Here is a 16,760-nt window from a genome sequence, read left to right on the forward strand (position 1 = left end):
ACAGACCTTCCAGCTTGACCTCTACTCCAGGCAAGGTTAGTGAAGAGATCATCCAGAGTGTCATCCCACAGCACAGGCAGGACAACCAGGGCATAAAGCCCAGCCAACATGATTTACAAAGGCAAGTCTTGCTTGACCAACCTGATCTCCTTCTGTGAAAAAGTGGCACACTTAGATGAAGGAAAGGTCTAGAAAACATGTCTTATGAAGAGTGGCTGAGGGAGCTGGGATTTTTAAGTGTTGAGGAGGATCATGGGGGACCTCACTGCTGTTTACACTACCTGAAAGGAGGTTGTGGTGAGGTGAGGGCTGGTCTCCTCTAGTGTGTCTGCAGTGAGGACAAGGCAAAATGGCTTTAAACTGAGACGGGGGAGATTCAGATTAGATATTAGAAAAAACTTTCACTGTTATGTCGCCCAGGGAGGTGGTGGAGTCACCAACCCTGGAGGTGTTTAAGAAGCCTCTGGATAGTGCTCTAGGTGACATGGTTTAGTTATTTAGGGGTCACAGTGTTGGTGCTGGGTATACTGTTGGACTTGATGATCTTAAAGGTCTCTTTCAGCCTTGATGGTTCTATGATCCTGTGATTCTATGAAAGAGTGGAACAGAATCAGACTGAAATCAAAGCTGCTGTTTTGTCCATTTATATTCTTTCCCTTTCTGCTATTAGCCCTTGGGAGGTCTGTCCATTGAGAAAATGCAGTACACAGAAATGACATTAAATTTCTCGTTCTTCTGCTCTCCTGAAATAAATTCCAGCAGCCTTTCCAAAATACCATGGAAACTTATGGGAACCCAGGTTCTTAAGTATACACAGATGGCTTGCCAGCAACCTTATTTAAATATCACCTTTCGTGTCCCAAACAATAGCATGTCAGTAATAACAAAGGTAACATAAGAAATGCAAACATATTAACAGGCAGCCCACCATGAGGGACAGAGAAGCATCAGAACAGTGAATGAAAATCCACATTAAAAGTAGCCAATTAGTGAAATGCCATCTGTTCATCCAAACTTCACTCAGAGAAGGAAGGTTTTCTGTTTAATGGAACAATAAATTCTTCAGGACTTGGAAAAAATGAGTGATTAGTTGTACTTTTTCCTCTATGCAGTTATTTACCTTGAAAATGTCACTAGGGCAGCCATCACTATGGTGCTCTAGTATTTTTTTTTGTTTGTAGCAGTGTTGTACGAAATTTGGCAGGATCTATACTTACTAGACATCAAAGATTTTTTGTTATTGTTGTTTTTGTTTTTTGTTGTGGTGGTGAGGGTTTGGTTGGTTGGTTGGTTGGTTTGGTTTGGGTTTTTTTGGGTTGTTTTTTTGTTTGTTTTGTTTTTTTGTGGTTTTTTTTTTGTTTGTTTGTTTTTTGTTTTTTGTTTATTTTAATTCTGGTGCATTCCTTCAGGGCAGTTGAGATAACCTCCTGTTACAGTCCATTTTGATTTTGGTTAGCTTTCCAAGAAGGAAATCAAAGTGAAACAGGGGTGAGTTTCACACCAGACTGGGTGGAGTGGAACTATTAAGAAGATGATGATTCCAGTTGAAACACATTGTTGCTTTAGACCTTGTCAAAGCTTGGCCCAGACTTGCTGAAAAATCTGTAAGTATGGCCTTACTTTTTGCTTTAGATTGAGCTGAAGCCCAGAAAAACGTACTGAATTTTGCTTCCGAGACAAAAGTACAATTACTTTTTGCTTCCATGCCTGGTGGAAACCAGAAAGAATTATTAAACTACTTCTCCCTTCCCTCCTCTTCTACCCTTTTTTGCCTTTCTTCTGATGTCAAAATTTTCACAAACTTGAACAATTTGGGTTCTGTTGAGGTCACACTCTTAATACACTTTTTCACATGTAGTGGATCCTGCTAGCTAGTAGTACACAGTGCTCTTAAAAAACTTCTTGTGTAGTTTAAAAAATTAGACATGCAGTTTCTAAAAAAGAAGATGTCCAGTTTCTAAAACTTTGATTGTCCAGTTTTGCTGATTCCAAGTTCTTGATGAAGCGAAGCCCTTCGGCTGGAGCACAAATCTTACAAGGCTGAGGAAACTGGAGTTGTTTAGCCTGAAGAAAAAAAGGCTGGAGGGGCACTTTATTGAAAATCTGGGGGGTTAGTCTGTTCTGCCAAGTGACAGAACAAAAGGAAATGGCCTCGAGTTGTCCTAGGGGAGGTTTAGATTGGATATTAGGAATAATTTCTAATATTGGATATTAGTAATAATTTTTTCACAGAACGGGTTTTCAAGGCTTGGAAAAGTCTGCCCAAAGAAGTGGTTGAGTCCCTGTTCCTGGAAGTATTTCAATGAGCTGTAGACGTGCCACTTAAGGGTGCATGATAGGGATTTGACAGTGCTAGGTTAATGGTTGGACTTGATGATCTTAGAGGTCTTTTCCAATTCTATGATTCTGAGTGAGAACATTATTACAACTACATGCAATAGCAATATTGCTGTTAAATTTGGCCTAACAGCTGAGTCCTTCACAGTATGACAGTACAGCACACTAGGGCTAAATATTTGTCTTCTACTCATGTTTTCTAGAAATTTTTCTTTGATAACAGACTGGGCTATGTATCATGATTTGATAGACATAATGGACTATACTTGTGTTTTTATGCTAATTTTTCTGCAGTGAGAAATAAAAGATTATAGACTCCAGAGTTTTGCAATGGAATTGCAGTTGTGCTTATATTAAGGCAGTAGTTTAAATTAATGAGTTTCTATCTATGTGTTTGTGTGGCTGTCACTGTTGGAAGAGCTGAATGAAACATCCAGATAAGCTTAAAATATTTCATACAGTCTGAGGCAACCCACAGCTTCAAGAACCCCAAAGTCTTTAAAGCACACAGGATTTCAATGGTGAGCAGGGTCTGACCTCCTGCCTCAGGCTCCTTCCTTAGCTGACTTCTCCAGGAAAAGCTTTGCCCAGCGCTGCTCCATGATAAACATTTCCAGACAAAACAATAAATTGTTATAGATGAAGCAATAACATTCACTGTATTATGGTGTGTGTATTTGACAGCTAGACTTATAAAGAAAAGAGAAAATTTATTCCTTTCACTGCACTCATTCTGTCTCTAATATGCCCTAACTAAAAGTTATTCGCGTCAGAGGTTCTTGCTCTGCGGCCCTCACTCACTGACCTCTGCCACCATCCCTGGTTGGGGGTGACTGCTGAACAACATGGGACCAAGAAAATTTTAAGAGCTGGGATTCTCCACATTGTCTAGAAATAAACATGGTAAGTGGATACAGGTGTATCTTGACTGAGGGGATGCAGGAGATCTTTAGAATAAAGCAATGATATAATTTGCTGTTTACTGAGGCAAAGACACAGCCTCTATCCTGATAAAGGCTTGGTCCTTGCAGTGAGGAATGGGGGCAAAGATGCAAGTTCATATAGGAAACAGCTTCCAAATGGTAAGTGTAGCATTAAGTGCCCAAGTGCAAGTGCCTGTCATTTTCTAGTAAAAAACTACCCTGAAAAGATTTACAAACATATTTCTCTCTTATTCTGATTTCTAGAAGTGTACCTCTTCTCTTCAGGATTGCTCTTAGTCTCGCAACTTTCCATGATCCCTACAACTACAGGAAAACAGTTCTCTTGTTGTTCTCAGGACTTGTCTCATCCCTGTTCTAGATGGAAATCCCATATGTCCCTGGGAGCTCTCTTTCCTCTTGTTTCAGGTTGTGTACCTATAAAACACGTTGCACTAAGCTGCACATAAAGCTTTGCAGCTTTGAGTCACAGTGTTGGCTGCCAGCTTGAAGCTGTGAAGCCTCCCTAATTTCAGCATGCCCAGGAGAAGCTTTCCTTGAGGAATCTCTGAGCAACCAGGACAGAGCAAACATCCTAAATAAGAGGCTTAACATACAGACCAGATCTTAGGAAGGTCTCAGAAGGAAGTCAGGAGCAGCAATAGCCACTGGCAAAAGTAAAAGCCACAGCAGTGCAAACCAATTTGAAGTTGAAATAGATAGTCCCCCTCAGAGTTTAATGAATACATTATTACAGTGTCATTCATTCCAAAGTTAAATTATACTCTTCTGAAATCTTGACATTCATGGAATCAATATACAGCAAGAGGTTGGGAAATAGGTGTGCAGATGATTCAGTACACTTTCCTCTCAAGTACTGGCTTAGCTCACTAAAAGTAGAAGAGTCATTTCTCTCAGAACATTTAGAGCTTCTAAAATTGCTTGTGTTAAAATTTGCTACAAATTCAAGTGATAAAGGTTTTTTTGTGTCTAAATTCACTTTACTGTATGACACAAAAGGCCACACTGCTGCAGTATGGTACTGACATTTTAACAATAGCTCCTTTAAGTGATGCAACATAAATTGTCAACCAACTTTAGTTTAGGAGAGGTTATTTCGGAGGCATGAGCATTTGTTATATGCCAGTGCCATGAAAAATTCTTGAAGGAATTTGCTGATGACATTAGACTACAGGTTCTTATTCTAGAAAGAATGAAAATTTTTAAATACACTATAGGTATACCTGGAAATTTTTTGTTCACTGATATTTCATGGCAGCTTCGCCCCCCCCCCCCCCCAACTTATTTAACATGCCATGTTTTCTTTCATAGATAATTTTATTCCAGTTGGCATTTGGCCTTTGGATTAACTGAAACTGAAAGGGTTAGAAAGTATTTAATTTCTTCTTATGTCAGTAGTTTCAATATTGATCTTTCATTTAGAAAATAAGCAAAACAGTCCTCAAACTTGTCAAGATTTGCAGCAATGCTTATAGGAGGGGATTTGGGTCAAAAAGCTGCTTCTTCAGACAGGAGAAGCTATGGAAGCATTAGGAGTTCTGGGTGTCTCATTTGCACTAGGGATCCAGATCAGCAACACCACGAATCGTGCCTGGATTACAGATGTGGCAGTCGAGACAAACAGCAGAATATCTTTTCCATCTTTTTCTCTGTTTGCAACAGGCTTTTGGGTTTTCAGGTTAAACAGGGAGTGGAAGGCAAGCAGTTCAGGAACTAGTCTAGTCTAGACTGAATTGAGGAGAAATTACATTTTCTTCTTTATTTTATTTTATATAAAACATTATTAAAATTGTACAGTTTTGGTTGTTGTTGCAGGAACAGGAATACACTCTTTCACTGCAAGCTGTTTTTGTATTACACTGAATGCATCAACCTTGTGGGATCTACTAGAAGAAAATTAATTTCCTGGATGAGATATTGATACATAGATACAACTTATCTACTTAGTAGTAAGTAAGGTGGATAAGAAATATTCTTCAGCTACAGGATCAGAACTACATACATTTCTTTGAAATTTATTATCCAGTATGACCATGAGCTGTGTGAGCTGATTTTGTTTGGAAAAGCACAGAATATTTCTGAAATAATTTCTGATCAGACTATGTATTGTAAAGAGATTAATGCTAACTGCATAACTCCATTTTTTTCAGGCATTGTTCAATAAGGAGGGAACTTCCTACTTTGTGAGCCGTCGAAGTTTTCAGCAGTCCTGGTTACAACATGCTTTTAATCTGAAGGGGTGCTTTTATTAGGTGAGATCCAAGAGTGCTGTGATGTCTGCAGTGTTTTCCAGGAAGACCACACGAGGGCTAATAGAAAGGCAACTTAGAGAGCAGACATTATTATTTCCCCATAAAGACTCGATATACAACAATGGAAAGAATAGATACATCAAGCAGAGTATGGTACAGTTAAACTATGGCTGTCCCAAAGTAGCTAAAATCACCTTCTCAATATCACACTCATTTTGTCCACGTAGAATCCTAAAATAACCATTTTCTCCCCAGGATTTTCCCCAGGAATTTGCAGCTATCTAAAAGTAAACAAAACAGAAAAAAAAATTATCAGTTTTAATTTTAAAATATTATTTAAAAGCACAGGGTGCGAATTGCAAAATGAATCTTTTGTGCTAGTTTCCTTTTTAAGAAATAAAGTCTCTCAGGGTGTACTGAGAATTAGCATGTATCTTTTTCTGATTTCTAATAATTTGTTCCTTTATTTGGTTTGATCAAAATTTCAGTTCCAAAGTCAGGGTTAATAAAAACAGAACAGTATTTCTACAAGACTGTTTGATAAATTGAAGCAGAAATCATTAAATGAATATTCAGCTCTCTGCTGGTAAAGGTGGTTATTGAAACAACAATGTCAGAATTCCAATTACAACCAACCTGTTAAAGACACACAAAAGATATCTTAAAAAAAAAAAAAAAAAAGAAAGCTGACTTTTGAAAAAGGAAGTTTTATTCAAGTAGCTATTGACACATTGAGCTATTTATTTTCTGATGAAATCTCAGTAGTCTCAGTAGGTTTTGCCTTTGATATGAGTGCAACTGCCTACCATAAGCCCTGCCATCAGCTATGTACCAAAGTACCTTCAGACAACTGCAGGAATAATGGGATGAGCTGTTAGTCATAATCCAAGGGATAAAATCTGACTTACTCTAAATGGCTTAAAGGAAATATTCTTGGTTTGATTTGTTTTAATTATGGTGACCTATTCTTATGTCTGGATAAAAATTGCCAACACTGTTCAAACAGAAAATTTGTCTTTTCGAAATATTTTAACAAATATTATTGAGTAATTTTACTGACTTTCATTTGCAGGCATCAAAAAGAATTGACTCATCATATGATTTTTTAATGACATTTGAAAAACTTAGTGACATTTGAAACAAAAAAGGCAGTGTAGGAAAAAAACACAGGTATGAGTGGAATGAAACAGCCTTTGAAATTGATGTAGGTGATGCTATACTTTGAGGGTCAGTGTGATAAAAGTTGCCAGAGAGGGAATAAAATTATGCAGGACGCTTTTAGGTGAAGGAAAAAAATAGATGCAGAGAGAGTGAATGAAAGTAAAGAAGCAGATTTTAGATTATCTGTGTTGTTGAGATCTTTTTTCTTCTACTTCAAAACACTGTCCGAAGTATTCACTTACCCAGAACTTCTGTTTCTGTCCGTTTTTGTCACGCAATGCTCCCCACCTTTTAGAAAAAAATGGTACTTTGATGAAACAAGCAATCAGAAAATAAAAGCATTAGTTGTTGTAATTACCAGGATGAGAACAAAGCATGAGTAACAAACCCTGATGATTCAATGAGGTTACCTGCTGACTTGCTAGCCACAAGTCAAATCACCATTACTGATTACAAAAATTTAACACAGATCTAGTTTTAGTTTTTCATTGCAAAAATCTGTTTTCATTGACAGAATCTCTCTTCAGGAGAGCTTGCCTGTGAGCTGAACTTTGTAGGAGTGCTGAAACTAACGTGAACATCTTTCTTCAACTCATCTGAAGATCCCTAGGAACATTTTTGCTAAAAGTCTCATCCAGCACCTTTACAGAAATAGCTGGTGAGCTGGGATTGAAAATATTCCTAGCCTTTCTCAGATCAAATCGAACTGCTGACAGCTTAATCTGTTTTATTGCATGGTGTGTGTGTGTGGCGGAAGGGGGGGGGGGGGGGTGGGAGTTGATGTTTTTGTCATCTTTGAGGGCATGCTAGTTTTTTTGGCAATATCTGCCAAGGAATAGGATTTTAATAGGGGTATAGCTGTAGCTGAACTGCTTAGTACTCTGATTTTTAGGCTTCACTTTACAGACAGGGCAGTTCCAACCCAATCACCTGGATGTATTTCAGTGAGCAAGAGTTGCACTACACATATTAGGTAGTTAAGTACACATGGTTTTTCTGCTGGAGCTTAAAGAGCTCTGTCTTGCTTTGAATTTATTCAACAAATGCTTGTATAGTTACTATTCACAGGTCATGATGTTTGGGTGCCTATAAAAGGGCACAAATAAACAGCAAACCAAAGATGTGAACTTTTAGATGGTTTTCCCCAGTGTAAAGTTAATCCTAGGATATATCAAATGCCATTGACAGAGTGTTTTCTGGTGTATATCCCATCAACACCACATGTTTCAGCTGTATTTGCAGCGCTCCAGTCATTCTCAAAGGCAACCAGCTAAAATATGATGACAAATCCCACACTGTGAATGGGGAAATTGGGATTTTTTTGTCGCCCTTTTATTTGAACAGCAACAGTGGCATCAACTCTCCTTGGTTAACAGTGGGCCATCATTTATATGGAATACCTGCACTTTCAGCCAAAGGGAAAAAGTAAAGGAAGACAAATTCGTGACTAGCAGAGAGATGAAGTGTGGATTGTAGTTGCAAGCACAAATTGTAGCTACTGATCATTAAGTCTGAGGAATCATAAAACTATGTTTGCCATAATAACCCTGGAATGCAATTATTGTTTTTTTTTTTAAAGAGGCCTCATTATGCATTTTCTTTTCATTACCACATGAATGTTCAGGGATAACCAATAATTGCCATGTCTTTGATAAATATATTTCTGATACAATCTGTCATGATCATAGATTTTAAAAAAAGTTATAGGCAGTTGAATTTCATATCAGATTCAGATTTACTTCTTTACTCATGGACATTTTACTAAAAAATTTACATTTGCTGTATTGTGAAAGTCCAATACTTACATCAGTCTCAAAGACAGGGAAAAATTGCCTTGAATTTATATTCATGTATTCCTGCATTTTGTACTACACATAATTTATCCCACTTGCTTGAGCATGATGATGACCAGTTCCCACAGGGTCACATTTCCGTGATTAAATTCTTTTCTAACATTTGTTATTTGCTAAAAGAGTCAACTTCGAGTTTCATACTTTGATAGGAATTTATTGATTCTCAGAAATGTTTCTAAATGAAAGAAGACTTGGAAGCCAAGGTAGAAAAGGAACTTATTTTTTATCCTTGACTATAATGTATTCTTAACTATAACTATGAATTTCATTTCCCAGAGTTTGTGTCATCATAGATACATATGCATTTGACATATGCATTTTATTGACAGTTTAGAAAGAAGAGCTGGTTTCTCAGTAGCCAATGCTTATGAGTATTCATCAAATACTCTAAATTAAAGTATATTAAATTAAAATATAGAGTGCAGCCAGAAGTTCAAGAGAAGTGACTGATTTCCTTTTTTGGGGACTGCCATTCTGTATCCAGTGCCCAGTCTTGAGCTTCCCAGAAGAGGAAAGGCATTAACAGTCTGAAACAAGAACAGCAGGGGTCCACTGAGATGTCTGGGGTCTGGAGCACATGATGTATGGGCAGAGGCAGAGGGAGCTGGTTTTCTTCAGCCCTCAGGAGAAAAGGCACAGGACAGATATATTTGTTGTCTTCTTCTTTGCAAAGGGTGGGTAAAGAGAAGATAGAACAGACTCTCCTGATACATTTTGGTGGTCCCTCCACTGCTCCCCTTCCACATCCCCTACTTGAACCTTAATCTCCAGTGGAGGTACTGATGGCTGCATCCAGCTTACTCTAGACAGATTTCCAGATCTTTTTCCCTGCAGAGTAGCAGTTCAGAGAAGGTGTTGATTGGTCCCTCAAATTCTTCAAGACAGTAAAAACAAAAGGCATAATCCTGAAAGAGTTTAATGAAGAAACTAAACTCCCAAAGGAATTAGTTTCCCAAGTGGAATTGACAGAGACTTTAGAGTGAGTTGACACATTCTTGGACAACACCCATTAGATAGCAATATTGTATTTTCTGGAAGATGATCAAAATAATCTACCCATTAGATAGCAATATTGTATTTTCTGGAAGATGACCAAAATAATCTAATCACACTCTTTTGTTTTCTTTTGGTATTACTCCAGCTTGATATTTGCTCCAAATGAATACCAGTTTAAAAGCAAAGAGATGTTGGATCTCATTGTACTTGAAGAGACAGGGAGTTTCTCAGCGTTATTTTTGCAAAGCCTTAGATCACTAATGTTCTTACCTTTGGTATTTTTAAGGAAACCTTTCAACCTTATGTCCTGGTTTCAGCTAGAATACAGTTAATATTTTTCTCAGTAGCTGTTACATTTCTGTGATTTGGAATGACAGTGGTGTTGATAATACACTGATGTTTTGGGTTTTGCTAAGTAAGGACTTACTTTTTCCTTTTGTCTCATGTTCTAACACTGAGGAGGAATGCAAAATAAACTAGGAGGCATCCTAGCTGGGACAGGTAGCTGGAAGTGACCAAAAGGATATTCCACACTATAGAACTCATGCCCAGTGTATAAACTGGGGGAAGTTACCCAGGAACACATCCAATCTGGGTTCAGGAAGGGGGGTTCTGGTGTCAGTCAGCAGGTGGTAAGCAATTGCATTGTACAGCATTTCTTTTACCTTTTTTTTATTATCACTTGCCATTGTTAATGTATTTTACATTATTTTTGATTATTAAACTGTTCCTAAATCAATCTACAAGTTTTATTTTGACTTTATCCCCCATTCCACTGGAGTGTGTGCGGGGAGAGATGGAGTTGAGAGAGCGACTCTTTAATTTCCAACTGGGCTTAAATCGTGACACCATTTCATATCTAAACTTTCCATTTTTGTTCAGAAGAAAAAGATGAGATTTTAAGAAATCATTTAAAAGGTCTGTCTATCAATTACTGAAAATTACTTTTAAAAGGGAGTTTTCTCTCTGGCAAGAATATTCTGTCGGAAATACTCCACTTAGCTTTTCCAAAAGAAACTATCATGATCTCCAATCAAAATAACCTTGAATTAAAAAAAAGTAATTTCACAAAACTGCATTCAGTCCCCTTCAGGAAAAAAAAAAAACTAAGCAATGTGTTTCCATTTACTCCAAAGAAACCTGCTCCAAATGACTCTGTAAAAAGAATTCTGTTGCTCTTTTAGATAAAAGGATGAGTACTTGTAGTCTTATATGAAATGATTTTCATAATTTTCTGTCCAATTTTATATAGTAGAGGCACCTTAACTGTCCTTTTCAGTAATAACTTTCCCTTGATATTAACTCTCTAGGAGCAAGCCCTGAATACACAACTCCGCCCGACAGGTAAAAAAACTAGAATACAGAGACTGTTTCAGTAGTGTTACAGAGAATGGAAATTGGTTTTATTTGAACATTTCCTAGTTTGTTTTTCAATAAGCTACACCAATAAAATGAGGGTGGACTTCACAAGAAAAGCATAAAGAAAGCTATCAGGAAAAAAGTAAGCTGATAATTAGTTATTGAATAAAATAATAAAAATTGTGAAATATGACCTAACACAATAAAAAGGGTTATCAGCAGTGGCTTCAAAACTAAGGTGTTTTGGCAGATAACAGAAACTTGATTCAAGTGTGCTTACACTCACTTTTGTAGGTAAAATACTCTTAACAGCAAATACAGTGAAGAGTTCTGAAGAGTGTGCTAAATAATGTTATACAAACTGTGTCCTTAAGACTAAAGATACGAACTGAAAAAAAACCGACCTTAAAAATTAAGAGGAATGGCAGGTCTTAGGTCTCGAGCTAATTTCTGCAGATTAGTTGTTATTAGTAGAAGTCAATGCTTTGCATTAACCAAGGATTTAAACTGCTTGCTGGACAGAAATATATGCAATCCAAAACTTCTCATCTCAATTTCTTCCCAGGACTTGATTGTTAACTGTCATGATGCTACCAGAGAAAAAAAAGGTGTAACTATTGTGGGTCATGTCCTATTATTAGTGCTGGATCAGAAAAACTAGAAATTTTATCTACTCAAATAGATAAAAGTTTAATTCTTAATCTTGTTTTAAAAATAAGAAGGTTAGGGTCACTGACTAATGTTCACCACAAGAGAAAGCTTCTTAGAAAATGTTTGCTGGAATTTGAAATTGTAGTTTTGCATACACCTTTCAACATGAGAGGTGAGTCAAATTGAGTCAGTGAGCCAACAGTTAAATCACTCCCACAGATCCCACAGATCTACTGTAATGAATTATAAGGGGGACAGTCTCATGGATTTAACTGCATGAATCATCAGACACTGTATCTTTTCATCATTATCTCCTCATGTATTTCTCTTTGCTGTAAAATGTTTGTGCTCCTGTTTAATTTTTAACTATAATACCTGATGTTGATTGTCTGACAATGAAAAAGTAATTATTTTTTCCCCGTGAAAGAAAAAGAGGACTCAAGCCCAGGTTTCTTCATTCAGGAACAAAAGAGGTTATGACTTTTGGTGGTTCAAGTTACTTGTTTGTAGTTATTCTGAGTGTAAGCTCGAGTGAGGGCAACTAAGCAGAAAAATATAGAGAAAAACAGTCTCCAAAGCCCAAACTCCAGATATCACTAACAGTAGTCAAGACTTTGGACTTTAGACTTTGGATAGGTGAATCATTTAATTAGGTATTAAACCTTAGAATGCTGTTGCTCTGTCTGGCTGTCTCCTCAACAACAAACCACAAGCTCTTTGCCTCACATATCAATTTTATCTCCATTAGTATGGCTTTTTGGGTTAAACACTCAACCAATGTTTCTTTAGGGCATAGAAGTTTCAGTTTAGTAGTTGCCTAAGCCATTTAATCTGCTGAATTTTTGCATTTAAATCTTTCAGTGAATGCTAATTAAAATAGAGGGGAAATACATTTCCAGCTAATGTACATCTCAGTGTCTTCTTATTAAAGCCTTTTGTCATTCTGAGCTCCTTCCAATCACTGAAAATCTATCTTGTTCATGAAAGATTATCAAGGCTTCGAATAACATTTTCTTATTTCCTCCAAGCCTTAAAGTGATAGTACATAGATTTAATTGCAGCCAAAGGCATGGGCTTTTGAAACCTTCCTGGATTTTTCAGTGTCATGGCTTCAGCAGTTGCAGCTTTTTAGTGAGGTATGGATCATATCCTGTGGCATGGCACTGATACTAAAGTGATTCAGAAATAAAAGTCTGAGAGAATTGTCTGAACAAGCTGCAAGCATTCATGATGGATACCTCACTAACTTTGAAAAGCAATTTGTTTGAACTAGAACCACAGCTATTCCATCCAGTGTACTTCCTCGACTGAACTGTACTTTCCTTACCAAACAGACTATGGCATTTTATACCAACAAATCTGCCCCAGGTTTTCTTCTCCTATGGACATTACATTTCTTTTCCTAGATGGAACTAAGAAAGCCAGAAAACTAGAAAGAATAGAAAATAAGATTTAAGAGACCCAGCCAACCAACTAACACAAAAAACCCAAACAACAACAACAAAAAAAAGAAAACCACACACACAAAAAATAATCAAAATTGCAGATAATCTGGTATAGAATAAATATGACAGGTTTGATCAGAAATCCTAGCTTAAATGTACAGATCTGAAAGAAATCTACCACAAAGTCCGTCTTTGATGTGAATTTAGTCCTTTTTTAATTGAGAGACCTTGAGGTTAAAATGACAGTTTTGTATGTCATTTTTCAGTCTTCTTAAAATAGGAGAGTGCAGATAAGAAAGTGAAAATTACCAAACTAATAGTTTGTCCTCTTTAGTCCCACTTGCCATTTGCTGTTTCATTGTGCCTCTTTAACTGATGTTCATTCTGGTATCATTAACAGCTGCAATTGTGTATGCATGGATCCACGAATGCATGTATGGACATATACACATACACACATACATATGCAAGACATTCTGGAAATACTGTCGTACTATGAATATTATGCACCAGTCATTTTGGTTTTAAGCAACTTTAAAATGCCCCTGCACGTGGGATTTCTCTAATCCAATCTAGAATTTTTCATTTTTGCTATTTAAGTGTGATTTTATCCCACAAATTCTATTATAGTCTACAAGAAGAAATCAGATCCAACAAAACAATTCAGTTCACCTTTAGACACTTAAACTAGAGCAGATGAATATCTATAAAAGATAAAGGGAAATGTGCAGAGGCATGGGAATTTAACTTCTCTATGTCAACACTTAGCTGTTGTGTATCCCAGTCTCCATTATTCACTTTTTCTGCTTACCTCTCTGTCTGGAATACCGAAACAGAAACTGCCTAAGAGACCCTGCTCTCTCTAAGTGTCAGTGGGTCTGTCATCCTGCCTTCAGATTACTGAAAGTCCTATTTCACTAGAGAGACTGTGACTAAACCCAAACACTCTGCTACCCACAACAGCCTCCACCTGGCTGTTCCACATTTTCCTCTCCTCCTTCCATGCTATTCCATCTTTTATATTCTCTCCCTGAGCCTGAGGTCACACAGTACCTCACTGGAGATAGACTCCCAGTCTTATCACAGCTGATTTTATAAATAAGCCTTTGAATGATAGAAAATAACTTGCAATTTCATGTTGCAGAACAAGGGAAGCCAGCCTAAACATTTAAAATCCTTGCGGTCCAGTGATCAATTAGGCAGTTTATATGTGCATTTCTGGTTTTGTACAAATAGCTCTTTCAAGCATCACCAAAAGGTATTCACATTTTATCACTCCATTGCCTTATATGTTGCACAATTCACCGGCAATTTAAGGCATTTTCAAAAATATTTCTGAGATATTACAAACATCAGCTTAATAGGGTCAGTCATTATTATGGCTGCCTTTTACAAGTATTGAATCTCTTTTACGGAAGGGATTATGAATAAAAAATGAGCCTACAATAAGCACCAACCCACACAAAACTCCATTTTTTATCCTGTCTATCAGCATGTCTCTGCTTCTTTTTGTCTCTCCAGGAGCCATCTCAGCTAAGCAAAATGCAAATATTCATCAGTATTTTTATCTGAAGTACAACTATGATGAGATTCCCATGAGTTTTTTATTGAGGTCAAGGAGTCTAAATTTTTCCTTTGTTCCCAAGCTATATATGAGTGACAAAAAACATACATCCATGACCCATATTTTGCATTCAAATTCATTGAAATTAATAAATTAAATTAAAAAGTGATGGCTTAATCCTGAAGACATTAAAATCTATACAAAGAAGTGCTTTAAAGTTCATGATGCACAATCACTTTTTATGGTTGGATTTATCATTGAAGCCTAGCTTAAGTCTCCCAACAGCCTCCACTTTGTCAAGATCTAATTCATTTTTTACAGTTAAACAGCTCTGCAAACGTTTTTATGTGGCACTAACGTGAAGGCCACAACATTTGTACATTAAACAATTCAAGGATTGGTAACTCTTTATATTGTTAGATCCATTGGATACTTCAGCAATATTCAAATTAATAAATGTTTTAATAAGCAAATGCATTCCCCACATTAAATTCTGAACAAGTCTGAGGTTTCCTAATATCATCTTTAGTTTTCTTCTTTCTCCTTCTTCTTATGTCCTTTTTCAGTACCTGAGGCCACTCGTCTTTCCTCCTACTCTGCATTTAGCAGTGACTAATTAACACAAACCTGTGTCTCAGTCAAGGCACTCAGATTTTGCTCAGTGGCCCCTTGCCTAAGGATTGCTATCTTTTCTTTGCACAGCCTGTCAGTTCCCATTTAAATCAGCATGCACTTGAGCACAGAAATACCAAATCACAGAATATATTGACTTGCAAAGGACCCACAAGGATCATTGAGTCAAACTCCTGACCCTGCACAGGACACCCCAAGAGTCGCACCATGTGCCTGAGAAGGCTGTCCAAATGCTTTTCAAACTCTGTCAGGTTTGGTGCTATGACCACTGCCCTGGGGAGCCTGTTCCAGTGCCCAGCCTCTGGGTGAAGAACCTCTTTCTAATATTCAACCTACACCTCCCCTGACACAGCTTCAGGCCATTCCCTTGGATTTTGTCACTGGTCACCACAGAGAAGAGATCAGTATCTGCCCCTCCTCTTCCCCTCACAAGAAGTTGTAAATGCAGTGAGGTCACCCCTCAGTCTCCTCCAGGCTGAACAGACAAAATGACCTCAGCTGCTCCTCATACAGCTTCCCCTCAAGGCCCTTCACCGTCTTTGTTGCCCTCCTTTGGACTCTCTTTAATAGTTTAATGTCCTTTTTATATTGTGGCACCCCAAACTTCCCCCAGCACTTGAGGTGAGGCTGCCCCAGTGCAGAGCAGAGGGGACAATCCCTTCCCTTGCCCAGCTGGCCATGTTGGGCCTGATGCCCCCCAGGACAGGGTTGGCCCTCCTGGCTGCCAGGGCACTGCTGACTCATATTCAACTTTCAATCAGCCAGGATCTGCAGGATATTTTCTGTGGCACTGCTTTCCAGAATCTAATTTCCCAGTCTGTCTGTACATCTAGGGTTGCCCCATCTCAGGTCCAGAATCTGGCACTTCCCCTTATTAAACTTCATATGGTTGGTCCATATGGTTGGCACATTAGTTATGTCCTCCTCTCTCCCTCCTCAGCCATCACTTTGTCCCCTGGTGCCATTCTTGCAGAATCACTCATCTGGGTAGGTTATTCTGCACAAATGTGGAGCAGCTTTTCTCAGGGAATAGTTGTCATCACCCTATGCTTGCACCAAGCATACTTCACAGCCCTCCCAACACCTGAACTCACAGCCTCACAGCAGCTCATCCTGGAGCTAAAGTACTCAAATTGCACTGCAAATTTTACTGTTTAATGTTATTGGTTTCTCACAGCTGTTACCTTAAATACACACACGAAAACCAACACATACCATCTGTCCTCCATAAACATCTTCGTAATTCAGTGCTCCATTTTTCTACACTAAATTCCAGTTTCTCTTTTTTATGCTTCACAATATTCTCTATAATGATAATTCGGGAGTTTTTCCTCTAATAGCCTGAGTCAGTACTTTTTGCAGCAGTGTCAAAGATGATCTTGCATAAGCCTGCTGCTTCTCTTTGCTCCTATGCTACTATCAAGCACACTCTTGTAATCCATAGCTAGCAGTTTCCACAACCACAGGCCCTTCATGAAGACATCTTCACTAAGATCACAAACACAAAATGCACCTTATTTTGCAATTTTATGTTTTTGAAGTACTTGTTGAAAATAGTCTCAGTAATC

The 16,760-nt window shown here is 37.8% G+C and overlaps 1 protein-coding gene across 1 annotated transcript in view; it reads right to left on the reverse strand.

Annotated features, from left to right (window-relative positions):
* Positions 1-4,531: 4,531 nt before the first annotated feature.
* TINAG (tubulointerstitial nephritis antigen) overlaps positions 4,532-16,760 on the reverse strand; it is a 38,754-nt gene continuing 26,525 nt past the window's right edge. Inside the window, exons 10-11 of the mRNA XM_066179768.1 lie at positions 6,934-6,979; positions 4,532-5,811 (exon numbers count right to left, since the gene is read on the reverse strand). Coding sequence (XP_066035865.1) covers positions 5,695-5,811; positions 6,934-6,979 — 163 coding nt within the window. The 3' untranslated portion in view covers positions 4,532-5,694. The remainder of the gene's footprint in view (positions 5,812-6,933; positions 6,980-16,760) is intronic.

The sequence above is a fragment of the Chamaea fasciata genome, unplaced genomic scaffold (assembly GCF_029207755.1).
Source record: "Chamaea fasciata isolate MVZ Bird 193981 ecotype frontalis unplaced genomic scaffold, bChaFas1.0.hap1 SCAF_3, whole genome shotgun sequence".
Classification (NCBI taxonomy): Eukaryota; Metazoa; Chordata; class Aves; order Passeriformes; family Sylviidae; genus Chamaea; species Chamaea fasciata.